A 25,731-nucleotide genomic window follows, 5' to 3' on the forward strand; every position below is an offset into this window, starting at 1 on the left:
ACAATAAACACCACCTTATTTATTTCTGCTCGAGAAATATTTATCAGTAAAGCTGCCAAGAATGACTTGATGCATGCCAGAATCTTCAGAGCACCAAATTGCTATGCATTTTGTATTGTTTCTAAAGAACATTACTTGAAAAGCAGCAAAACAGCACAATTTCTGGAAATTTGTTACAGTGCTATTATACTTAAAAATCCACAAGGTAGATATCTTTAATTAGAATACTGGTCTTCAAACATTTAATTCCTTCTTTATCTTTTTAACTGTAAAGAGAATTTCTTACTCTTGCTTCCAAGGGTCTATTTCAGGCACTATCAGTCCTCCTGGGTAGGAGGCTGTGTCCCAATATCTTCACATGGCCAACAGCTAAAAGAAATACACTATTTACCTGAGAGAAGAGAAGGAAAAAAGAATTGTGGGAGCAACTCAGAAGCACGAGATGACATTAGCTCTCTTCAAGCCCCACCACTCTGCTGTAAAATGGAACTGAACCGTTGCCTGTGTCCCAGGGACAATCAGTTACTGGCAGCCTCAAAAGCCAGAGATGAGAATCACCTGGCACAATGGCACAACACTACTGCTTGCCACATGACAATCACAAGACCTTCACCTGAACCATTCAGAAGACAAAGAATATTCAGAAGAACAAACTGGCCACGATCTTGTATTTCCCATATGGCTTAGTTTCACATATGTTCCCACGATCTCATCTCCAGCTCGTATCTTCTACATTTCACTCCAGACTGATCACTTCTCTTCTGCCTTTCAACCATCAGCTTTGTATCTCCCTAATTTTTTTGTACATTGCAATCAATTTTTCCCAGGAAGTATATGGAAGCAATATACCCTCAAAGCATTTTTAGTTGCCTTTCAACACCAATCACAAAGCAGATACCAGCAAAATTTCTACTGAATATTTAAATATAATAATTATAAAATTCTACCAATATTTTAAATCTTCTGATATGTTCTGCAGCACAGCTCCTTGGGACAGATGCCAATTGGTTTTGATGTACAAGATGTACTTGCAACTGGACTTGTCTGTCTCGTATTGGCCTTTTTAGCCACCAGTGTGCTTGTAGCAAACGTGGGTAGAGCCCTTCCCAAATCTTCCTTCGTGAAGCCCAGCCATGAACAAGATGCACTAAAGTATTACTCAAATTCAGGGATAAAAGATATCTAGCATATTCCTTTATACACGTTCTTAAGAGAAACATTTTCAAATCGAACATTTTTTCCTAGAATAAGATATACCAATAGCTAAGTATCAACTGTCTTCAAGCATTACAGACTCAGAACACAAATCTCGGCTACAGAAGTTTTCTGCTTAAAATTTTTGATCACTGCAAAGACCTGACCTACAAAATAGCTCTCCCTGATGTTATTTCAAACAGTGAACATATTAATAGTTTTCTTTTTACTTAGGAAGCTTAGTAATCTTAACATAAAAGAACAGGTTAACACAAAGAATTTGCTATGTGCAAAAGTGTGTTGCTAGAAAGTTTACTGGAAGGTCTTTCTGAAGTAGTTCAAAATTGTGCATTATGAAGGGTGGCAGATGTACATGGACAAACCTGCCAGAACTACTTGATAGTGCTGACAAGCAGAACTTACTGTGTCAACATATTGCCCAATTTTGGGGCGGGGGGAAGAAGAAGAAAAAAAAGGCAACCAGAACCTTGGCAGCAAATATTAAAAACTCTTAGACTAATTTGAATTTCATTTTTATCGCGTAACTAAACAGTTGCCTCCTATCAATAGTATGGTTTCAAGACATCTTTGGCAATTTGTTAAGTACAGCAGCAATTAACATTAACCCAGATCACAATTTTGTAAGCAAAATTCAGCAGCTTGTATAAAAAAATAGGAAAAAAAATACAAGTTTTCTGAGTCTCCAAAATCAAACTGTTATACCAGCTGGTGCTGAGAGTAGTCTAAGTATTTGCTTTCAGTGGAACCTGAAAACACTAGGTTAAATTCACAGAGGAAAAAAAACAAGTTTTCAAATTTACATATTGCCTAATACGTTAGTTTTTCAAAACCTTAATTTTAAAAAACAGAGGAACTTTTCTTTAAAAGCAGTTGTCTACTTTTTTTTCTCCTAGTGATGACTAAATATTTGTCAGTTTAAATTGAGACAATTTACAGTCACAATAATAAACTTGTATATTCATTAAAGATGTATCTCAACAATCAAACCACCAAAATAAGACCATTCATTGTTGTTTTCCCTACTAATTCAAATATATCGAAATTTGTCATGTCTTATATGTAGACAATTAAGAATAATTGTAAATCGAAACACATTTCCCACTCCTAAAAAACGACTGGGAGCTATATTCATTAGCTTTTGTGTCACTGTGCTCTGTGCAAAATACTCTTTGAACCAGGCATATTGTGTCTAAAGTATAATCTTTCTCCAGACTTCAGTGCTCCAAAGACATTAACCAGCAGTTCACCAGAAGCCACTCCGCCTTCATTTAGGGTAGCCAATAAAAAATTTGCCACTCTCCCTTTAAACAGAATGAAGCAGCAAAATGAAATTTCAGGGCTGACTATAAGGTGCCCTCTTTGAATGGGACTGGAAAGTACACACGATAACATGTATTTTACTTCGACAGTCTCTAAAAATAATGGGGGTGAGGGTTGTGTGCTTGATTTTCTTTTTTACTGGGTCTCTAATACTGTCAGTATAAATGCTATTCTTACCAAACTTGTAAGTTAAAAATGTTTAAGAGTTCATACTTTGTTGGGAAAACAATTACCTAAAAACAAGAATATGTGAATGGTTTAAATGTATTTCAAAGCAGAAAATTTTGACTTGTCTGACACTAAAACAGCTAACCTAGAAAAAATTTAGAGATTCACTTCATCTTATATAGATATAACTGCAAGTGCACGCTCTGCTTTTTTTCAGCCTAAAATGGATTTCACACCATGACAGGTTTCATTCTGCATTAAAATTGCAAATCTTCTATGTGGCCCAGTTTCAGCTGCAATTGATCTGCTTTGTCGTCATAGATTAAAAAAAACAGTGAAGGGCACTGCAGCTTTAAATATTTCAGAGCTATGTAGCTAGTAAATAGACTCCATTGCAATATGGCTCTGAAGGTCGTGTCCTATTGTCTCTTTTCTCTGCAAATATTTTGAACAGCATAAAATGGTTTATTTTATACAATACCTCCCTGCCATTTCTAAATCATGTCAATTGTATTAGGCACTTCCTTACTGGAAAGGACAGATACGCCACTCTTTCCACACACACCCACGCTGCTTCGTATTCAAAACGTCCACTGTGAATATAACAGCAGGGTGTACATATTAGAGGTACACAGCTTTTCATATGGATACCTTATGCAAACAGACTCCCCATTAAATCCCACCACAACATAAGGACGATTAGTTATTTCAGTGGTGATAAAATAATTAACTGGATTTCAGGTCAAGAAGCATCTTTGGTTAAAATTAACAGCCCAGTTAGAAAACTGAAGGCAGCAATTTTAACATTTCCATTTTCTCACATATGGGAGAATATGAAAAAAAATTATAACACAGCACCAGGAAAATGTAGTCTGCCAAATCTGTTTTTCATGAAGGCTACTACCTTTCAGATGATAAAAAAGAGCAAAGAACAACAACATAAAAAAAACCAAAAGCCCTGTCACATTTAACAGTATGTTATAAAAAAATAAGACTATAAATCTTAAGCCCAAATTGGAAATCTCTGTGTATGCAGACCCTAGATTCGACCCCAATTCTTTCATATAAGGTGACTATTTGATGCAAATATGAGTTATGGAGATGCCTCTCAGAACAGAAATGTGAAATACACCCCTGCAAAACCCACAAATTTGTGATAGCTGCCACTGCTCAGAAGGTGCACGGAGTCATTTACCTGAAAAGGCAACAGATTGTTGCCATTGTCCGTCCTGAACGCGTTGTCTTCCATCCAGGATTTGGGGGTTAAGGGTGCAGCCCGTGGGAACTTCGGAGGGGCAATGACATTGCTGGAGAACGGTTTTTTAAGGGGTGAAATGGGATTGAGGGGGGAGGGTACACCGACCCCCACTCCCACGCCGACCCCCACTCCAACTGCCCTTCGAGGGTCCCTACCAGCCTGCAGCCCACCCCAAGGGTTGGAAGGTGTACTCCAAGCCGCATTTTGATGGTTATTCCAGCTGGAGGAGGAAGAAGAAGAGGCAGAGGAGGAAGATGGTTTGCTGGTCATGATGGGCTGATGGCTGTAAGCAGCATTTCTCTGGGCAAAAGGTGCCTGATTAGGGCTTACAGGTGACCTCCGCTGCTGCTGCTGCTGGGCTTGCTGCTGCTGCTGCTGATGTTGGTGGTGTTGAGTCTGAGCTAGGCCAATCTGAGGTGAGAAAGTGCCACCAAATACAGGGTTGACATGGTGTGGAAAATTCTGGAAAAGCATTGTCCCATTGACTGGAGTAATCCCCTGGAAAAAGCTATCATCCACCGTGTTTGTGGTCCCTGTAGACCAGGTGCTGCCAAAGGAGGGAGACAAGGAGGTGCCGGCTGCAGGTTCTTGTTGAGGCTGGTGAAAGCTCAAGCCAGGCAAAATGGGAGACTCCATCTGCATCTTCTCCTTGCTATTTTGGGAAGGAGCCGATGTGCCGATACTAGTCACTGAACTGTTGTCTTCTGGTTTGGGTGTCTCCGACGAGATGGGTGTAGAGGGGGCTTCTGCTGAGTTTGGATCTTGCTGTTGCTGCTGCTGCCGCTGCTGCTGGGGCTGGGCTTTGCTTTTGTCCATCAGTAAATCATCCTGCATGGTTTGCGCAGCTGAAACAGTAGGGGAAAAAACCACAAAGACAGATTATTAACATTGTCATTCATACCACAAACCAGTCTGTTTTAATCATTTGCCAGCCAAAAATCTCGCCCTATTGCTAGTACTATGCTACAGCAAATTGCAAGGCAAACCCGTAATCTTCCCCCTCCCCCATTTAGGAATATGTAACCTTTGATCGTGCTAGATTGCCTTTAAAAGATTTTTTAAGATGCTTCACCCTTTTTGATGCCTTGTTTCCCTTCAGTCTAAATGAGAGATGTGCTTATAGGGCAGAGATATACAGCAATTTCGCCACGTCTCTTTTCTCTTACACCGGAACTCAGAGCTCTCACCCTGCAATGAGAAACTGATTCTGGTTCCTGTTTTTCCAAGCACCCTCCTCCACCTCCTCCCCCTGGTTATTTGCATACGTCAATAAATACTGCTGCGTCCTTCAGCAAGGTTAAAAAGACACCAGTCTTCGCTCTTCTCCACCCCCTTTTCTATTAGGGGACCTTTAAAGGAGCCGGGTACCGATTTTTCCTAATTAACAAACAAGCTTTCAGTGATTCAGATTTATCAGAGAGAAAGCACACACGACAGCTCGCACTGACACGGGAGAGGTTCTTCGCTGCACAATCGTTTCCTGCCCTTTCCCTGCCGGCTCGGGGCAGGAGGGGCGATGGCCACGCCGGGGGAAGGGAGGGAGCGGGGGGTGGAGACACTTCACGTACAAAGCCTCCGATGGATGTTTTATTTGCCTTCATGACCTTACGGTCTCTCCGTGTAAAATGCTATTTTACATTAAAGCAGTCGTCTGCTCGCTCTATTTATATATATCTATCTATATATAAATATATATATAAATATAATCATCGGTAATTTGTTCATTAGAAAACCATAAGGTCAAAATGAGCAGATCTTAGAGCTATTACTAGACTATGATGTTTCTGTTGCTTTCAAATGAAAAATAAACCCAGGGAAAATGGAAATACCTAACATATAGACATAGCTGCATGTTAAAAAACATCCTTATATGCACAAGACAAAGACTAGTGATGCAAATTATTTTTTAAATCAATACATAAGGTTAAGCTTTAAAAAGTAAATGTGGAATGGTTGAGTCATAGCTGCTAGAAAAGGTGCTTCATACGAAAAGATGATATAATTTTATTATTGTTTTGAAACACAATAGTACTAATGCAATACAGACATCACTTAACAGCAATTCTATGAAATCACAACAGGAACATCAACATATTGCAGGCTTTTAGTCAACTGAAGAGATCGTTCTAAATCTCAAAAGTATTTTAAATGAGCCCCAAATCACTCAGTTTAATTGAGTGACTATGTCAAAGATGGCCATCGCTGGATACCTAATTGCATTTCTATTGAGTTAATCATATGATAGGAACATGCCTAAGACTGCATTTTTAGGATTGTTATTTTAAGGTAACAAAGTAAAGCCAAATCGATTGACTGTTTAAGAAAGGTGGCAAAGCATGAAATTGTCGACACAGTCCTTCCTGATAGCAGCGGTCTGTGTGTATCTAACATTTTTTGTCTCTTTTTTTCTTTCTTTTAAATCTCCTTGAGCCACACACACACGTTTTAGTTAATATGAATGTCAGGAGAGGTTCCTGCTATCAATTAAGTTACTGCTTACGCTCCCCCTTATTTACCAGTTCGATATGTAAACCGAGCAGCAAGGGTTCCTGAACAGACTAGGCAGTGAGACAACATTAAAGCAAGCTCCTAAGAAGGATGGACTAAACTATTGCATCTGTACCAGGCAGCGCTGCTGCTGCTGCTGGGAGTGCAGAAAACATTGTGAGGCAGTTTAAAGCAATACTGCAGTCAGCCAGAACATACCAAGCTCTGTGTAACTTTCCATTAGCTTCACTTCTACTGAAAATCACTACTGCTCCTAAGGCTACATAAAACTACTCATGGTTCCACATCAGAGAGAGAAAAGGATTATATGTATCCCTCTACCCTGGTTCTGAGCTATCAGTATAAAAATACATTTAGAGATAAAAACATAGCAGATGAAATGTTAAAATTCTGTTGTCAATAAAGGATATTTAAATTAGTTAGTCACCAGGTTATCTATAGTGGCTAGCACAGCAGTTGCTTCAAATATGTACCTTGCCTTAGCTAGCTGGTTTTGAACTTTATCCTAAGGACTGTGATTTGCATTCCCTTTCATATTGCTTCTTAAAGGTAAAAATCACTGTGCAGTTCAACCCTCTCGTCAAGGTCAAGACCTACCTTTAATGAATGAAGCCAGTGTGAATGGAAAAACACTGACAATAAATGACTTTGAAAGACAGGCCAGCCAATGTCTAATGTTGGACTACTACGCAGTACCTCTTGATTATTTGCCGGTGTAAGTATTTTTACAAATTTACAATCCAGTACAGGAAATCTAAATCCCCACAGCAATACCAGATCTGTTTGCATGCAGTAACCCACGCAGTCAACACAGAAATTTTTAAGGAACAGTTACCTTTGGATTTTCTGTATTTAAAGATCAATAAAAGGAGTGTATATTTATTTTCTTCTTTCGGGTTTGCTATATGACAAATAGTCGACCATTCGGGCAAGAGCACTTTGACAACTGGAAGCTCTCAGCGCATGCTCTCCCAAGGAATCATGGGGGTTGAAGTCTTATCTATAGACAGCATTTCACTGCTGCCTATCCTGAAAGGAAAAGAGCTCGAAGGGAAAAAAAAAATGTGCACTCTCCCTCTTTCCAGGGAAAACTGCTGCAATCTGAATCACCACCTCTGAGAAAATATCTGTCATACTGAGCTGAAAATGAAGAACTAAGTAAGAGCTTTAAACAGTTTCATTTATAAGCCCAGATCAATTAGCCACCTATTCAGAACAATTGCTAGACAAATAAATAGTTCTAGTATTTTCAAAATTCCCTCCCAACCTCCTAGTATAAAAAAAATAATTATAAGTTCATATCAGCTATAAAATTTAAAGGAGATTGTGTCATGTTCCTTAGCTGAAGAAAATATTAAATAATCACTTAATATAATTTCTCAAAATATTCTGAAACTCAAACACAAGTAGGTCAAGTATGAAAATTTAAAACAAATCAAAATCAGTGCATAGGTGAAAAGTTGTACTATTTGAATAGTTTCCAATTTCCAAGTTAAGACTTTTTCATTACTTAGTTGTTGGTACACTGAAAATTCTACCAAGAAAAATAAGCTGCTCAGAAAAAAAGCAAGGTGCAAATTTTACTATTTACCATTTCATCTACACTGTGTACCGTGGTTCCACATTTCAACCACCTCCCTTTCACAACCTACTATCTACATATCTCCAGGCTCTACATAAATATATAGCCTGACAGGAGTTCCTCTCATAAGATATTAATATTGTGATGATTAATGCAGATTGGGTAAAGTTTTCAGAATTTCATTCCTTGGCACTTGTGTTCTGTTTTGCGCTAGCCCATTCTGTATATTTATTCTGGGTAGTTATTCATAATCCTAATTATTCAGAACCAAATACTAATGCTTGTATGAAAATTACTTAGTTGAAATCAGAAGTGTGAAAATAACTGTTTAATAAAAGTCCAGGCTGATTTTCAAAGGATTAAATATGCATAGCTTTGTAGGTGAAAGAGAGAAGACTGAAGCTGAGAAAGAAAAAAATAGGGCAGTTGAAAGTGAGATTTTATAACACGTCTTTGCTTTCTGCAGTCTGTTTATGTTGGACTGTATGGTCTGCCTGCCCTAAATCAATGCTGTAATTAAGAGTTTCTCAACACTTGCTCTAACCTGTTTATACTACTCTGAATCATTAAAGGCAGGAAAACTGCTTTCTTACAGCAATTAAAAAGACTTAATTTCATGAACTATCCCAGCTATCACAGGGCTGGCTCTAGGCATTCTATATCCCCCCTTTACATCCCTATTTACTTCTGGATTATTGCTTTTCAGATGATTTGAGGATTCACGTGGAAGGCACTGATTCTATCAGTTCTTCCCAGGAGACAGCTTCCCTTTGCAGATCAAACATTAAGATAAGGAAAAGCAGTCCAAAACCAAAGAAAATCAGGATGCAAATACAGTTTTTGATGGACTAGCCACTAACAGAAAAGCCTTTTTTTTTGTTTGTTTCTACCGACCAACTCTTTCATAACTGGAAGTTAAAAGACAATAATAACAGCTGAATCAGAACATAAGAGCTTAATTCAATCTGGTATCTGAATTACTTGACCCCGACCAGTTCCAAAGAAACAAATGTAAGAAGGCCAAAATAAGCCTAGCTAACTCAATTAACATTGTATTAAGTGTATTTTTATTTTAAGAAGTTCATTATGAAGCACTATAAGCCTACTATGACTAACAAACCATACTAGTCTTTTTGACAGATAGGGACTATTCAAACTAGCTTGACAGTTGAAATGAAGTGTTATGCTACTGGAGAAAGGTTTTGTTGTAGAAGCATTTTTCTCAGTTTAGAGCAGTTTCATTTTAGCCTAATTGAGGGCTCTTTGTCTCTTAAAAAATGGAAATGAGTAGATGAAAATTGCCTAACTTATCTAATAGTTTAATTTTGCATATTACTATCATAGTTAAAATTTAGTTTTGCCAAAATAGAATACTCTGATATTGCCAGATTACTTAACTTTGTTGAAAATAGTGAATAATTTCAACAGTTTTAATGCTGTCACATCAAAAGAACTGTATTAAGGTACAGCTTCTTCATTATTTTTCCTCTTTTTCAGGCCTCACTGAAATAATCAGATAAATATTTAATCTACCTCCATATAGTTCTTGCAGTAATTGCTTTTCAACTTCTTTATTAAACTTAAATCTGTATAAATTTGTTATCAAACAATTTGGCATTTTAAAAGCTGATATTTTGCAGCAAATCTCATGGCCAAATTTAGGACTCAATTTTAAGCCCTAAATAGCTTATATTGCTTTTGGTGATTTTCATTAAGTTCTCTACTTGCCTTCAACGTGCAGTTTTACTTAATTCAAAATGGCTGGTGCCTCCAGCTAGTGTCAGGGAGGCTGAGCTCTGGCAAATCTCCATTAGTAGCAATCACTTTCCCTCACTTTGCAGTGGTAAAACAGAGTCTGCTCCCAGGAGAGTTTTCTCTTGGTTCAAATGCAGGTACTACCAGGTGAAGGTAAAAGATGACAGTGAGACAGTGCAATGAACACCATGGAAGCAGAAGGGAGAAACAAAGAAGGATCTATTAAAGGACGATAGGGGAAACAATACTTTTAGAAAAGAAAAAACTGCAAGAGGCAAACTGAGATTTATAGTGGAAATTGCCAATGAAAAGAAGGAAGCACAAAGATCAAGAAGTGGAAAGAAAATGAAGAGAAAAGCGGGATGAGGGAGAGTGAAGGAGGAGATTGTAGGGGATAATAAAGCAAGCATTTGAATAGACCAGCTGCATATCCAGTCTTGTTAAGGAGATAAGGGTGGAATGACAACTCTTCCTCTATCAGAGAATAAGGAAGGTTTCTTTCTCCAGTGTAAAACAGTTGGTTATACACGTATTTTAAGATTGCACTTTGATTCTGAGAAGAGCAGACAAAAGGAGAACACATACCCCAAGCTGTCCAACAGACTTCTGAACAATAAAAAGGCACAAATCAGTTTTTAGATTTCAGAATCTTTAAGGAATATTAAGAGGTCTGCCATTATAGAGTGGTTTGGGTTCTCATCATGGCTAGGCTTCGCCAACGAACATTAAGGAAGGCTCTATCCACATTTATTACAGGCACACTGGTGGCTAATGAGGCCAATACGAGATAGACATAACCAACTGCAGGTTTGGGTTCTAAGGGACCTTTAATGACCATCTAGTCCAAACCCCCTGCAATGAGCAGGGCCATCCTCAACTAGACCAAGTTGCTCAGAGCCCAGTTCAACCTGATCTTGAATGTGTCCAGGGATGGGGCATCTACCACCTCTCTGGGCAATCTGTGCCAGTGTTTTACCACCCTCATTGTAAAACATTTCTTCCTTATATTCAGTCTACATCTACTCTCTTTTAGCTTAAAACCATTAATGTTTGTTCACTTATGCTTTTATGTATCCTATTATGTTTTTGCTTTTCATGTTGGGGAAAAAAGTAGATTTAAAAAAAAAAAAAAAGTCCAAACCTACCAAGTGTTCACTATATGGCCTGATATTCAAGTTTTGTCCAGTCTTGTCATACCTCCTTGTGCCAGTGGTAGAGCAAAGTAGCCACCTTTGTCACAGACCGTTCCTTAGCCTCAAATGGTAGCCAAGTGATCCTGGGTTCTGGTTCTACTTCTTCAGGTAAGTAAAGTTCACAGCCATTATTATTCATCATGACCTTTATCATAAATGGCAGGCAGCTAGCATATCTTTCCAACTACAGAGCAAAAATACAGAAATTGCACAAACCACATAATCCTAGAAATAAAACCAGCTTCCCTATTTCCATTCATAACACTTGAGAATAAATTTAAAAAAATAAATATAGTAAATATAAAACCCCAAAACATTTGGCTAGTCTAGCTGATCAGTGTTCTGGACAATAGACAATGCACTTAGTCTAGACCAAGAATAGGAACCAGACATGCTTGGTATCTAATATTGCTCTTACATGTCACAAACAGCTGTAATTGGGACAGAGTGTATTATGTTCTCTTCCAGGAAGTCATGCCCATATGGTTTACTCAAGCCACTGTACATCCAAGAGTCCTCAGCAGTGCAAGTAACACTGAATTTTATGGTCCCAAGAGTCATAGCTAGGCTTCACGAATGAAGATTTAGGAAGGCTCTATCCACGTTTGTTACAGGCACGCTGGTGGCTTATGAGGCCAATGCGAGACAGACATATCCGATTGCAAAAGGCACAGCAGAAAGACTCCTTAGATGGTATATTCTGCAAGACACTGTTCTTTCTGCATTGCCTTTTCTTCTCGAGAGTGAGGTCCCAAGAGTAAGTACAAAATAAATTTTCTGCGACAGGATGTCGACACCTTTTTCCTACCCACTTCTATACATACTTCCTCTAAGGAACATTTACATCACTGTAACTACTTCAGCAGCCCTGTTTATATTTGTAGCAATCAGAAAATAAACAACACCCTCCCTACCTTTATGCGTATCCCTACTATTATACACATAATGCAACTTACAAATCCAAGCCTAGATGTTTTACACACCTTTTGACAACACTTTTCTCTCAACAAAGACTCTCAAAACCAGACTGATTAGTCCCTAGCTAAGGCAGCAGTCAAAGAATCCAGTATATTCACTTCCTCTTCTACCTAACCTCTATAGACATGTACACCCACCATGCAAATGCTTGGTCTCAGCCAAGAACAGATGTAGGTTCATGCAGCTTTACAGTTGCACCCCGTGCTTGGCCCTGTAAATTACTACCTTGTACAGCAACTGCAGTGTAACAAAGTTGTAATTTACACAAGGTATGAGGAACTAGTTTCATTTAAGAAAACTTATTACTATTCATTAAAAATATAACCTGAAAAGCTCAAAGTTGATCTTCATTAGCTAAGCTTTCTGAGAATCTGTAATGTCACAACAGCCTCTGAAAAACAAGACATTGCCCTTTGCTTGGGGAACACGACGCAAGGGCAGGAGACAGATACCCACGGTGGAGGTAAATGGAAAGGCAACTTCCCTCCAGGTGCTATCCACCTCTTTGCTCTCTAAAGGCTTTTCAATTTCTAAATTTCCAGTTTTCCAGGCTGTGATGCTCTATGTTGACTTCTGAACATACAACAAATTTCAAAAGCACGTTAGAAGGACTTTTTCCCATTTGGAAGCATGCCCACAAGCCCAGCTGAGAGCGTTGCCATTACCACCGGCTGTCCCACGCCTCGCCCCACTCGCACACAGCAGCGAGCAGTCACCGGGCCTCAGCGAGCACCAAGAGCACTTACAAGGGCGCTGGGTGCTTGTCCTTGTCATTGACAACAACCACACGGGCACGGACTAACTTCCCTTTCACCGTTCCAGCCGCCGCCCCTCGGGGCAGCCCGGCCGGGGCCGGCACCGGCCCAGGTCCCCTCCGCCCCGAGGCAGGGCCTGGGGCCCGGCGGGCCGACCCGGGGGGGTCGCCTGCACCTGTCCGGCAGGGGCCGTGCAGGAGGATGCTCCTGCCCCGACGGCGTCCTGCGGGAGCGGGGAGGGGGCAGAGGAGGCGGCCCGGCTTCTCCCTCCTTCCCTCCCTCCCTCCTCCCGTGAGGGGTCCCGGCGCGGCGGCGGAGGGCGGCGGGGGGGCGGCGGCCGCCGGGCGCGGACCTTCCCCCCGCGGAGCCCCCGCGGTCCCGTACCTGCCCCGCGCGCGGTGCCGGGCAGCGACTGCGCGACGGCGGCGAGCAGAGACATGGGCAGGGCAGGGGCACTGCGGGGAAGGGGAAGGAGAGGAGGGGACGCGCCCCGCCGGACCTTTAAACCCGCGCCGGCGGCGGGACTACAGCTCCCGGCGGCAGGACTGCGGCAGGACTACAGCTCCCGGCGGCAGGACTACAGCTCCCGGCGGCAGGACTACAGCTCCCGGCGCTCCGGGACACGCCGCCCGTTCCCTGTGGCGCAGGCGCTGCCGGGCACCGGTGACGGGCGGCTGCGCTCAGCGCTCGCCGCTCTCCCCGGGCGCCCCGTCCTGCCCCAGCCACCGGCCCCGCGCCGCGTCCCGCCCGCCGGAGGAGGAGCCGCCCCGCGGAAGGGCGGATTTGCTGCCTTCCGTCGCTCCCCCTTCGCCGCCACCGCACGCGTGACGCCTTTGTGAGGCTCCGGGCCCTCGGCTGGGCCCGCTCCGCCGCCCGGGGCCATGGCCGAGCAGACGGGCCTGGCGCTGCCGCAGACCATGGACAGGTACGGGCAGGGCCCGGCGGGAGGGAACGCCCCTGTGGGCCCCCCGCGCCCCCGCGGCGGGTCTGGGGCCGCTCCGGGGGACGGGGCAGGGCCCGAGCCGGTGCGGCGGGTCCGGTTTCGCTTTTTTGTCTTCTAAAATGTTTGGTGGCCCGGGAGAAGTTGTGCAAGTGCCGACGTAAATCAGCGCAAGGCGGGGTGGTGTGGGGGGATCCTTCCAGAGCCTGTGGGCAGGAGGTGTGTCCGGGCTGCGGTGGGTTCTGGCGGAGGTGGAGGGCTGCACAGGGCTGTCCCGGCGTCTGGAAGGGCCTGTGGGTATGGAAGGCATTGACGTGCACGTAAAATGAGGCACCACAAGACGACCGAAGTTTAGCTGGTCTTGTGTGTTTAGTTGCTGGTTTTATGATCTGAAGAAAGCTTAACAATTGATTTTTGGAGTGCTGTTAAAAAGTACAACCTTAGAAGTATTTTGACGTAGTTATATGCTTATATGCTTATAGTTATATGCTTAGTAGCTCTTAAAATCTACTACGCTTGCTTTCTCTTTATGCTTTTATTTGAATAGGTAGCACTTTCACCCTGTTCCACTAATCGCTTCAGATTCTTTATGTGTAATTTTGAGTCATCCAGGAAGCCCTTGTGACCTGTTTCTGCAAACGATAAAGCCACGATGATGGCCTGTTATTGCAGGAGTTGTTATAGCCTGGTATCTCAGAAGGTGGGGACCCAAAAGGAATCAGGCTTCTACTGATGAACCTGTCAAGTTTTCATCATAAGGAAGCAAAAAGAACCCTGGTGGTTTTTTCCTTTCCAGGTTATCTCTAAGGAAAGAGTATTTAGTGAAATACAGGCTGTCGTCAGGCAGGTGATGGAGACATAAACCATGTTGGGCAGGGGTAGAACTACAACCTGGAAGGTGAAGATGAGAAATTCCAGGTTGATGTAGAAAGAGGATAAAAGTGAGCTGGGGAGGGAAGGAAAGTTTTTTGTGTTTTAGAAAAACTGAAAGTGAAAGATAATGATGGGATGATTTAGGTTGTAATTTAGAACTATGCCTGTCACAGAGGCTGGCAGCCAGGAACAGCAAGTGGATTTCCAAGAAGTAACAGGGAGGTAGATTTTTAGAAGTACTATCAGGAAAGCATTCAGTTTGATACACTTCCTGTGGATGTAGGGAATAAAAGGGAAGAGTTAAAGAAGACAAAGAACTGAGAGGAGAATGATAGAATTATCTTGTAGGAGAAGGGAATAGATCAGGAAGAGTGCTGCAGAGTCAACTTCTCTTAAACAAACAAAAAGAGAATTTCATCTTCATCCTGAAGTTTGTAGTTCAGTAATATATAATATTTAGTGGTTTTGAGTTCTAGGAACCTGTGGTATTCTGAGCAGATGCTTTACTGCTGTTATATCATACCATGAAGTCCTAGTTCACCCTGTTGGGAAGTGGCTGAAAGGTGGTGTGTATCATCTGTGTTGTGACCAACTGTTAGGTTAAACAGTTAATTTAAAAAAAGGAAATTAGTTAACTAGTGGCCAAACCAGTTTACTGTTCATCAGTTGCCTGTAATAGAGATGTGAGGTTTGATGTACACTTAACATTCTTGTATCCTTTCAAGTTTGTGAAATTGTAATTTGTATCTCTGGCCCTTTTTAAAGATTTTTTTTCAGTATACTTGAAGTAGCTTGATATCTAAAACAATTGGAAAGTGTCCCTGACTTTCTTAATAACAAGGGCAGCAGGAAAAATTTGAAGTACCTAGGCAGAGTAAAAGGAGGTATGAAGAGAAGCTGAAGCTTTTATATAAGAATTCATTGGGCTTAGTGTAGAAAACTTTAGAAACAGGAGTGTGAGAAGTGAGAAGTGGTAATGGTAAGAAGGAGCCAAGTATTAAGGATTTGAATTTAATTCAGGGTGTAGCACAATACCAATAAAAGGATTTTGGAGTAACCAAGACCTCAAAATGCAGTCAGTGTAAATAATTTTTTGTTTTATATTGGGTTTACGGGGTTACATTCAAAGAAACCAATTTTTATTCATCAGATATTTCTGAAGGTCGTTCATAACTGCTTTCATGTTGTTTGTAGTGATAAACCCTCGGTATTTTGCCTTGTGGGTCATAACCCTTGGATAAATTATCTGTAGGGATTCTGAGGCATGGAAATGCCTCTTTTATCCTGTTATCTTTTTTGCTCATGAAGACAGTTGTTTTTGTGATTAAGAGGCAAAAATACATGTACAAAAGCTTAAGAGTAACTGTTAATGCATTATACCTTAACACAAAGTGCATACTTTTAAATGAAATTCAGATCTCTTAGTGAAGGATGCAGAAAATAGCTTTCCAGTAAGATGACTTTCATTTGAGTTCCAATAGTTAAGGATGAGAAAAAGAAGGTTTTTTTCTCTGTTTCCACTGCCTGGATCACCACTGAGAGTGGTGATGTGCTGTTGTATCAGGAGTAAGGTGTTGCTGTAGATCGGAATGTATACACTTTGTATACAAGGGTCAGAGCTCTCAGAGCAAGTTCTTAGTTCTGTATTTCTGAGAGAGAACAGTTGGCTTCTTCTCTAGACTCTTATATTCTACACCTATGTGATTACTGGTTTTTTTCCTTAATACAGCATTTTGGATTTCTCCAGTGTAAGGACTGTCTTGATAGCATCTCAGCATCATTGCCTGGGATTCGTCCATCTTTGATGTATTTTGTGCTCCATCCTTTATTTTCCTTGCATAATTTCAGTTTGGAAGCAAACCATGCATTTATAACAAAGAAGGTGTTAAGATGTAAGGAATTTGTTCCTCAAAATTTCTAGCTAAGGATTTTATGGTTGGCTGAAGGATTGGCTACAACGTAAATACAAGAAGCCTGACTGTGAAGTAACACTACATTGTGGAGTTGTCTCATTGCAGCATTTAGGAAACTAATCCATATGATTATCATGATCTTTTCTAGCCTCAAAATTGGAATTTCCATCCCTCTTGTAATTTTTTTCTTTTTGTTCAGGTTTAAATAACAGTTCCAGATAATAGTCTTAAAACATGTTCCTTTTCTGCAAGAACTCTTTTCAATCTATGGTAAAGGGCCATGTTCCTGGACTAATGTGTACACTTAAAGGCAGGGGTTAGTGGTCTGTTTAAATGCTAAGATTTTATTATTATTTTATTATTTTTAATCCCTTTATTCATGTTGATTTAATGTATAAATTACAGAATTATAGTCATTTTCATTAAAACTTGAAATTATGTGGTAGTGTGTTTTTTATATGCTGTTCATGTGAGCTGTAATGCTAAAATGTACTCATATTTAAGCTTTATTCTCTTGACTTCAGTTGAATTGTGTGTGGATTGCTCTTGCAATTGCTTATGCTAAGGCTTCAGAATGCTGGCATTTTGGTTTTTAAAGCATGTTCTGTGGTAATGATTTGTGGTACTTCCTATACTATCTACATTAATAAAGACAACTGCTTCTCTCTTCCCATATATTTGCCAGCTGGTCAGAACATGGGCACCATTGCCTTCTGTTATTTCAGTATTCAAATATGTTAGTTAAAATGTGATAAATAATCTGTTGAAGGCTTGTACAGGTACCTGCTGAAGAATCAGTGTAGTGGTAATTTTAGCATGGTTTAATTTTTGAATTAGCATGCTTTGTTTTGTGAGTGGATAGTAGTTGGTTCAGTTGTGGTCAATATGCTCCCTCCTTGATAAAAACGAGCAATGTGGTACAACTTTTGTTATCTACCCTTGCCATTCCTTTTTGAAAGGAGACAATAGAGTTGAAATTGCAGGTAGACTTTAAAAGCAATTAAACAATAAAATGCAGAATTGTAGTTTGCTTAAGGAATTACTTATACTATCAAGAGAGAAATACTGTTGTGATTAAATTTTCTCTTTGGCAGAGCAAATGCTAGCAATTATAGTTCAAAAGTGGCAAAATAGTAAATTCATGGGTTTTCTATTTCAGTTTTCTCAATTGTCATCTGATTCAATGCTAATTTTTTTCACGAGAAAAAAGCATATGCAGTAGTTTTGTACATCATTTTCAATTGTTACTTTCACTGCAGGTAGCATTTGAGGTGGTGTTTGTGTTGGTATGAATCTTTTTCTTCCCTCTTTGAAAGGGCAAGCCCTGACTTAGTTTTACTGTCACCATTAACTGTTGATACTTTAGTAACTTAATACACGGGTTTGGCTTAAGACCTTAATGCTACAGCCTAGACAGTGTAATTAGTGCAGTGTGGTCCTTGATTAAAGACCTTTATTTTGAACTTCTTAAACTTGTACTGGGTGTTGTGCACTGTGAGTTGTCTCCCTGACTGAAGTTGACACATGAGTAACTCTTTGTAGGAGAGGAGTTCAACCAGATAAGATGGGCAGAGTAATAAAGAATAAAAAACACAAAGCAGGATTTATGTAGTATTTTCACTTTTCATAAAAATACCATCTCTGCAGTTTGTTTGTTTTACTTACACTGATTAAGCATGTCTCTCTTCATTGTCCTACCTGAAGGAATTGTTTTCTTTCTGCACAACACAATTAAACTCTTTTTTTGAGAGAGGATTTTCCCTGACTTCTGGTCAAAGCCTATCAACATCTAGAAGTACCTGGCTTTCTGTTGTTCCTCCAGAGTAGGTTGTGCATGCTTAGAAGGAAGGGAATATAAGAATAAAGAGTGGACTGTGCTGGTTAATCTCTACTGGAAAGGAAACAAGGTGTTTGTTTTTCCCTGTCTTTACCTCAACTGATTGCAAGCTGATACTGATACAGGATGGAAAAAGCAAAATCACCTTGGAGAGTGGGTTTGAAGAATGAAAGTTTGAAACAATGATAACTTTGTAGTAGCTTGGCTTTTGCATTAGTGCTTCATCCCAGGTACATTCCTTACTATTTCACTTCTCTTTATGCTGAAGGTTCTATGTAGATTGAGTTCTTTCTGTGTCTTACCAGTAAAGATGGTTAGTGAAGACTTAATGCAGACCTGTAGAATGCCTTTTGCCTATCTGAAATATAAAGGTGTCAGCATGTTATTTATAAACCATCTTAACCTTTTGACTGTCATCTTATAGGTGTTATATTTCCATCTTTGATGTCTAGTTTGATATGCTTAGGAACAAATGTACATGTTTTAATTGCTGCTTCACAATTAACTTCTACCTGCAGACAGTAAGTAATTATTCTTCCTATTTAAGTGTGGGGAAACTCCTGAGAGACTAGTTATAATTTTTTGTTCTAAAAGTCTCAGTATTTCTTGTATTATCAAGGCATTCAAATAATATTTTCAGTTGTTGTATCAGCTTCATCTAAAAAAGCTATACAAAACCTCATTCATTGATCTTTTCCACATAAAAGTGCTCACACCTCTGTCATAGTGCTTAACTGGGATGGTTTCCTTTGGCATGGTGTCTTGAAGTGCTCCCTGAAGTTAAAACTTTTGACAGTTAATGCAAATGTATGATGCAAATAAATATATGTATAATAATTTACAGAGAAATACCAAAAGGTTCAGGTTTCAATTTTGGAACATCTTTTTAAGTAATACTTTAAGTGGTAATGAATATGCCAACTGTTTAGGACTTGTTTGTTTGGTGTTTCTGACATCTCAACCTGCTTAAGACCTTACTGAACTGTAGAGTGGGTGGAAAGTTCCTAGGGTGAAAATAACAGCTTTTTGATGCATCTCTTTCTTCCTCTCCACACAGAATAGGTCAAGTACTATCTTGTTATAGGATGTAATACCTACCTTTATCAAAAGAGTGCATGACTTGCTCATGTTTTTACTGGCATTTGTAGTTTACCACACTTTGCAAATTCATCTTCAGTGCGGAAGAATAAGATCCAATCTGAAGTGGTTAAAGCAAACTGCTTCTGGCTAATGTTTCTAAATGAAATTGTTGAGATTACATAAGATAGTCAAGGGGCTGGAGCACATGACTTACTAGGAAAACCTAGAGGGAACTGTGTCTGCTTACTTAGCCTGAAGAAGGGATGGCTTGGGGAGACCTAATAACCTCCTAATACCTACCAGGGAGGTTTTTCAGAAGACTGTCTGTCTGTGGAGATGAAATGAGAACAACTAAATTTGAATAGAGAAAGTTTTGGCAGTTGAGGATGGGAACTGATGCAGTTGAACTTGGGAACAGTTTGCCCAGTGCAGATGTGGATCTCTGCCCTTGTCTGGGCTTTTTCAAGGCCCAGCTGGAGAAAGCTCTGGCTGTGTGGTCTGAATTTAATGTTCCTTCTGCCTTGGGCAGGAGGTCTGACGAGACCTCCTGTGGTCCCTTCCAACCAGTAATTCTGTGATGTCAGGTCTAGATGCAACCCCAGTTTAAACAGGAAGACAGCACAGTATTAGGGTTCTGTTTGCACTGCATGACATGAGCATACTGAGCTGGAGGTGCTGATACAGGAGGTACAGTCCACCAACACCTTCTAGCAAATCTGCATGTAGCCTTTTTTTAGCACCTGCTCTGAAATCTGTACCTAAAAGTTAAGATGACTTCTTGTCTACTTGGGCTGGAATCTCGTTTTTTCCTTTTCTCTAAAATTTTTTGCTCCTGTTACTTTAATGGTAATATGAGTGCTTTCTGTCAGTAGTTTTCTAATGTTCAGTGAAAGTGCTTATGCTCAGGATTTTTGTGTCAGTGATTCTGGGGGAAGAATTATACACCTCCTGCATAACACTAATATAGGATAAGAAAAATTCCAAATAAAATCTCCACTTTTATATGCTAGTTAAAAAAATGTTGCACTGAAGTTGTATTGAATCTGGGACCAGCAGTTCATTTGTTTCTACATTAAAATAAAAATTAAACTGGCCTGCTATATAACAATTTCCCTATAATAAGTAAATACCTACTGATTTAAGGGCCAACCATGGAGTCTTGATATATGCTTATGTTTGGAAGCAACTCTCACAGAAACAAACTTCTTGGATAAGTGTTGTTCCTAGATTTTCAGGTGATTGCTGTGGAGAATTATGAACTATTTTAGTGGTTTTAGTTTATATATCTGCCTGTTTCAAATTCCAACATCTCTTTTCAAACCTATGACATGTATCTGCCTGTTTCTCCCTGTGGCTGTGCAGCTCTTCTTCAAGGTGTACGTGTTAAAAGAAAATACAGTGTGAAGGTAGTGAATAATAGTTGTTATGGACAAGAGGGGCTGACATTCAGTGATTTATTTTTTCTATATATAGTAGTTATTCCTTCACCATCTTTCTAGAAAAAAGACAAGATCCTTTATTTAAACCTTTAAGGTTGTCTTTACTTACCTTCCTGTCTTTCCTCATTTGCTTCTTCTATGTGCCTCCTCCTGACATCTGAATACTTTAGTTTAAAAGTCGATATTTTTTATTGGACTAAAATGTGCCAACATAAGTTTGCCTTCTGTGAAGGATATAATTACAAAAGGCCATGTGCTGAGTGCTTGTGACTGTTCTACTGGTGACTCATGCAGTCAATTCTACAGAGTGTTGAGGGGAGTTACTCAATGTTATCATTAGATATCTTGGAGCTTTGTTCACATTTATTCAGAGTAAAGACAAATTTTCCATGTCTGCCACATTTGTTTGTTGTTTTTTGTTGTTCTTGAGGTATTAATGTCCCAAGAATATATTTTCTTGGTATGTTAAGTTTTTTGGTAATATTTAGGTCAGAAATTGTTCAGATTTTATTATTAGGATGATACAAGATGACTGACTTCAGTAGAGCATTTTGGTTTGTTCTCTTATACTGTAAATTATCTGGTAAAAAATAGAAAATAATTTGAGACTAATTTGAGTAATAGTGTCTGTTATATAAACTCTTGAGTTCAAAGCAATTTGCTTGCTTTGGAGTCTTCCAGCCACTTTTTGAAGCTTTAGGGTTATACTTCGTTTTTTCTTCTCTTTTTTTTGAAAGAACATAACAGAAAAATTGCATAACCTGTGTGGTCACTTTAACCATAAAACTCTAGGAATACATGGAAAAAAAAAATCGAACTTTTATTTCACAGTTAACTTTCCCTAAAAATGGAATGTAAAGTGAGTAGCCATGTTTGGTTTTTGAAGGATAAAGTCTGTGCTAATGTGTTTACTCTGTAACTAAAGTTACTGTGCCTAGAGATTAATTTGTACTTCTGCATTACCTGTGTGACACTGGAAAAAGGCTTCAGGAGATTGAGCTCCCATGAAACAGACTGTGAGTAGAATAGAACATAACTTTGCATTTCTTATCTTTTGCTTATCACAGCAACAGCTTAATGTCAAGATGGTTACGGCTTTAGACAGGTCATAGTTGGTCTGTTCTGTATGTAGGTCAGTCCTGATATTTGTAGATCTGTCATCTACTCTGTGCACACACAACCAATATCAATATTGGTATTTTCTTATGCAACTCTCTTCCTCTTTCCCCCAGTACTGTTTAATAGAAACTACGTATTTTTGTTTTCATTTTGAGACTGGTCTTCTTGAACATGCTAGCAGCTTTTCTTTCTTCAGCCAGTGTAAATAGTAGTATATGAATTTCAGGTAATTAAGCCTCTTACTGCTTCAGTTATACCTTGACATTTTGCTGCTTTGCAGTTAGAGAAGATAAGACTTCAGGGAACTTCTTTTGGTTTTCATTTTCCTCATCAGGTGGCACTTTCAGACATACTCCTATACAATGTTGTGAATATTAGAGGCAGCTAATAAATAAGACATTCAAAGTCACATTCAAGGAAGTAACTTTAAATAGCCTCTAAAATATAATGTGCTAGTTGCTTCCTATCTCTCTTACTTCCTGTGTTTGTGATTATTGACAGATTTGTCAAACAATGCATGAGAAAATGTTTCCCTGTATAGTAAGCTATCTGCATTATAAAAAAATCCATTAAATTTCTAAGGTATTAACTTAATGCTATAAGAATTCTTCAGTGTTTGCTATGTATGTAAATACTTGACTACTTGTTCAGCTTTTCTGTTCATGTTGTTCAAAGCACGTTTCAGGTCTAGAAGTAAATTGTTTTGTGTAGGTGTATGGGGTTCTTTGTAATAAGGTGCTTAATGTATCAGTAATCGTTTTACCTGATTTGTCCTTTGCACACTTCTAGAAGGGCCCTGTTTTCCCTCCCTCCCTTAAAAAATAAAACAAATGTTTGTAACAGCAAAGTTCATTGTATAGTTAAAGGCTGATAGCAAGGCCACTGAGCCTTGGTGACTTCTCAGCTTTTCCTTTTGAAAAAGAGTATGGTAATATTAAAGCCTTTAAGATAAATGAATTTTGAAGTCTTTGCAGAAGGGATATGTCTGAATAACTGGTTTCAAAAGTTTAATTTGTCCAGAATGAAAGCTAATTTTTTTACTGACAGTCTAGATAGATTGGCTTTGGCAAATTAGAGACTAAAACCTAACAAGATAGAACAAGAAATGCACTCCCCCAGATTTAGCTAAGTTGTGTAGAAGCAAAGAACACAAAAGCCTTGTAAGGCCCAATTTTAACATAATAGGTGGTGACTGGCAGTCCAAGGTTTAATTTTATTCACAAGCTGAAAAGCTGTGAGCAGGATTCTGTTAACTGTCCTTTACTCATCTCCGCCTTTATAGTGTGATTAACTCAAGTGTTTCCTCTTGATTTGAGCTAAAATTGAGAATATATAAAGAAGTTCAGATTGAACTTCTGATAATCACTAGATCTTTCTGATGCACTTCCTAATTAATTATTCTATGTTTTAATGTGTTTGCTTGTTGGATTTTAGTTATCCATGGGCTTTTATTAAAAGCTTTTTAAAATTAGCTTAAACAATGCCACCTTGAGGTTAGAGGAAATCAGAGCCTGTATATGGATACCACTTGTATGGCCATGTGTTCACACCATTAGCTTGATATTCTCTGTTTAAGCTTTCCCTGCTGCTTTTAATGAAAGCACTACTTCTGTAGTAAAGTCTAGTTACTGTTATGTCTAGATGCTTATCAATGCCTCCTTTACACAGCATTACACTCTATCTTTGATGACTAGACAGAGCAGAATTGGGTATTAGGTCAGATGACTTTCAGGACTTCCTTTGAGGATTTTAGACTTTGTTTCAAGGTGACAGCATCTTTTCTAGTTGAATGATACAGGCTGGCATATGGCTGCTATGCTATGCTGCCTTAAAAGGATCCACAGAAGTCCTGATGGAGCATCCAAGACTACTATTTCTGCACTGGTATCTCTTTTCCTCACTGTGTTGTGTTTTTCTCCCCTTAGGTTAGTGTAAGGGTTTTTTGATGTTGATAGGCACATCTTGGCTTGAAGATAAAAGTATTTTCCACTATGTGTAATGGCCAAGAAAATACTGGGGAAAGAGTGGTGTTCCATCTGTAATCCCATGAGTCCTTCTCTTCTGGCACTTCATCTCCTCTGTGAAGCATGACATAAGCTAACATTTCTTGGGTTAATGGTATTCCCCTCTTTGTAGCCTTTATAAGGGATTTGTAGGCTAGGCTTGCATTCTGTGTGACCAGACAGTGGTCCTTTAGCACAAGAATCTTATTGCTGCTGGTTCCTTCACATGCAGGGGAAGGAAATGCTCAGCAGTAGCGTTTGCAGTGTGGTGTTTCTCCTGCTTTTCTCAGACAACAGTTTGCTGTCCCCAAACTAAAATTCCAGCCAGCTCCTCCAAAGCAGTGTGATGCTACTAGGTCACTCAATTTGTCTGACAGCCTAGTCTTTCCACTTAAACATGATCTTACTGTACTTAGAGTGTAGTTGGCAGGTTTAGTGTAATCTTATCAGTATTTGTCATCAAGATATTTTATCTGTTGGTATACACTGTGCATAAAAAGTTGTTATAGAAGATAATGAAAAATTGCCTCTTCCAAACAGCAGATTTGTGGTCATCCCTTAGCAGAGTGCCTTTTTATTGGAGTGCCAGTTATTGGAATGCTTTCAGTCATTTCTTCCAAGATAAGTTTTCACCCCTCACTGTGTGGGCTCTCTGTGCTATTGTAACTGTCAGTTACATTTCAACATTTTCACTTTCTTCCTTTTGGATGTGAATTCAATTGCAATAAGTTACTCAGACACTAATTGCTTAGCAGAACAAGGATGCTTTACTCTGACAGCAAGATATCAGCAAATTCCTGCCACTTTAAGGGAAAGCAATGTGCTTTAGGCTGTGGGAGAAATGCAGAAAATTTCTGTTTTTATGAAGGACCTATAATGAGAGGAAAATGCTTTTTAGTTCTAGAGTATGTCCTGCATGTTCAAATTTGCATTTCCCATGGTAAGGGTTATGTCCTGCTAAAAGTCTTGCAAGAATTTTCTTTTCTGAGGAGTTTTCTGGGTTTGCTTACCATTCATACTTGTGTGCCATTGAACATCAGGGGAAAAGTTACAAAACATTTTGCATTCTCACTTGCAGTAGTGAATATTTGAAACCAACCTATAAGGCAGCTGTGCCCTGCCAGTCTCACAAATCATCTTCCATTAAATGTTGTGGACACAAGGATGTCTGCTGGGCTTGTGGGGCTTTAGAAATTTCTGCAAATCTTTTACTAGTGTGTATATGGAATCAGTATACTGCTTTTAAATTACTTTTTTGTATTGCTTTACACAGTCATGCCTGCTTGAAAACAAAGCTGTTTTATGATGAATTCAACTCTCACAAATTGAGGCAGATTTGATTTAAGTTATGTGAATGAGATCCTGTCTTCCATCCCATCTAAGACTGGTTTTGGAAAAAAGTAACCTTTAGGAGGAGTATAGCTTAATAAAAAGGAAAGCAGTCTGCCTCTAGGTATGACTGTTGCAACTGGAGGACTGATGTGTGGGAGCTGTAGCTCCAGTCAGGTACCAGAGACAGTGGCCTCCTTACCTGGTAAGAAACTTGTGGTTTGGAAAAGCCTGTTTGTAGGTAGACTTTGGCTTTTTAGATTAGTCATATAACATTTGGAGTATAGGATGCCTAGTCTTCAGTACAAGTTTCTCTCCATCTGCTTTGCTCTTAACATATGCAATGTCCCAAAAAGGGTGTATCTTTGCTAGAGAAAAAACCAGATGCAATAAATGCATTATTCTTGGAGTCAGAATAGAATTTTTGAGACCGGAGAGCTTTAGCTGCTGGGCAGTGGAATTTAAA

General features: G+C 39.6%; 2 protein-coding genes across 13 annotated transcripts in view; one reads left to right on the top strand and one right to left on the bottom strand.

The window, feature by feature from the left end:
* The window catches only part of CPEB3 (cytoplasmic polyadenylation element binding protein 3), an 84,900-nt gene extending 71,538 nt beyond the window's left edge, over window positions 1-13,362 (bottom strand). For 3 of the 11 annotated variants that reach the window (XM_051800569.1, XM_051800570.1, XM_051800563.1), the window contains exons 1-2: window positions 5,149-5,218; window positions 3,899-4,806 (exon numbers count right to left, since the gene is read on the bottom strand). In XM_051800569.1, the coding sequence (XP_051656529.1) occupies window positions 3,899-4,795 (897 nt within the window). In that variant the 5' untranslated portion in view covers window positions 4,796-4,806; window positions 5,149-5,218. Of the gene's footprint in view, window positions 1-3,898; window positions 4,807-5,148; window positions 5,219-7,304; window positions 7,813-12,723; window positions 13,039-13,116 lie in introns of those variants that run through there. The other 8 variants (XM_051800567.1, XM_051800564.1, XM_051800572.1 and 5 more) reach the window with 7 other exon arrangements.
* A 35-nt stretch (window positions 13,363-13,397) lies between these two features.
* The window catches only part of MARCHF5 (membrane associated ring-CH-type finger 5), a 28,731-nt gene continuing 16,397 nt past the window's right edge, over window positions 13,398-25,731 (top strand). For both annotated transcript variants that reach the window (XM_051800589.1, XM_051800591.1), the window contains exon 1: window positions 13,398-13,657. In XM_051800589.1, coding sequence (XP_051656549.1) covers window positions 13,614-13,657 — 44 coding nt within the window. In that variant the 5' untranslated portion in view covers window positions 13,398-13,613. The remainder of the gene's footprint in view (window positions 13,658-25,731) is intronic.

This window comes from Manacus candei, unplaced genomic scaffold, assembly GCF_025592945.1.
Source record: "Manacus candei isolate 608988 ecotype Guabito, Panama unplaced genomic scaffold, ASM2559294v1 h1tg000050l, whole genome shotgun sequence".
NCBI classification, from domain to species: domain Eukaryota; kingdom Metazoa; phylum Chordata; class Aves; order Passeriformes; family Pipridae; genus Manacus; species Manacus candei.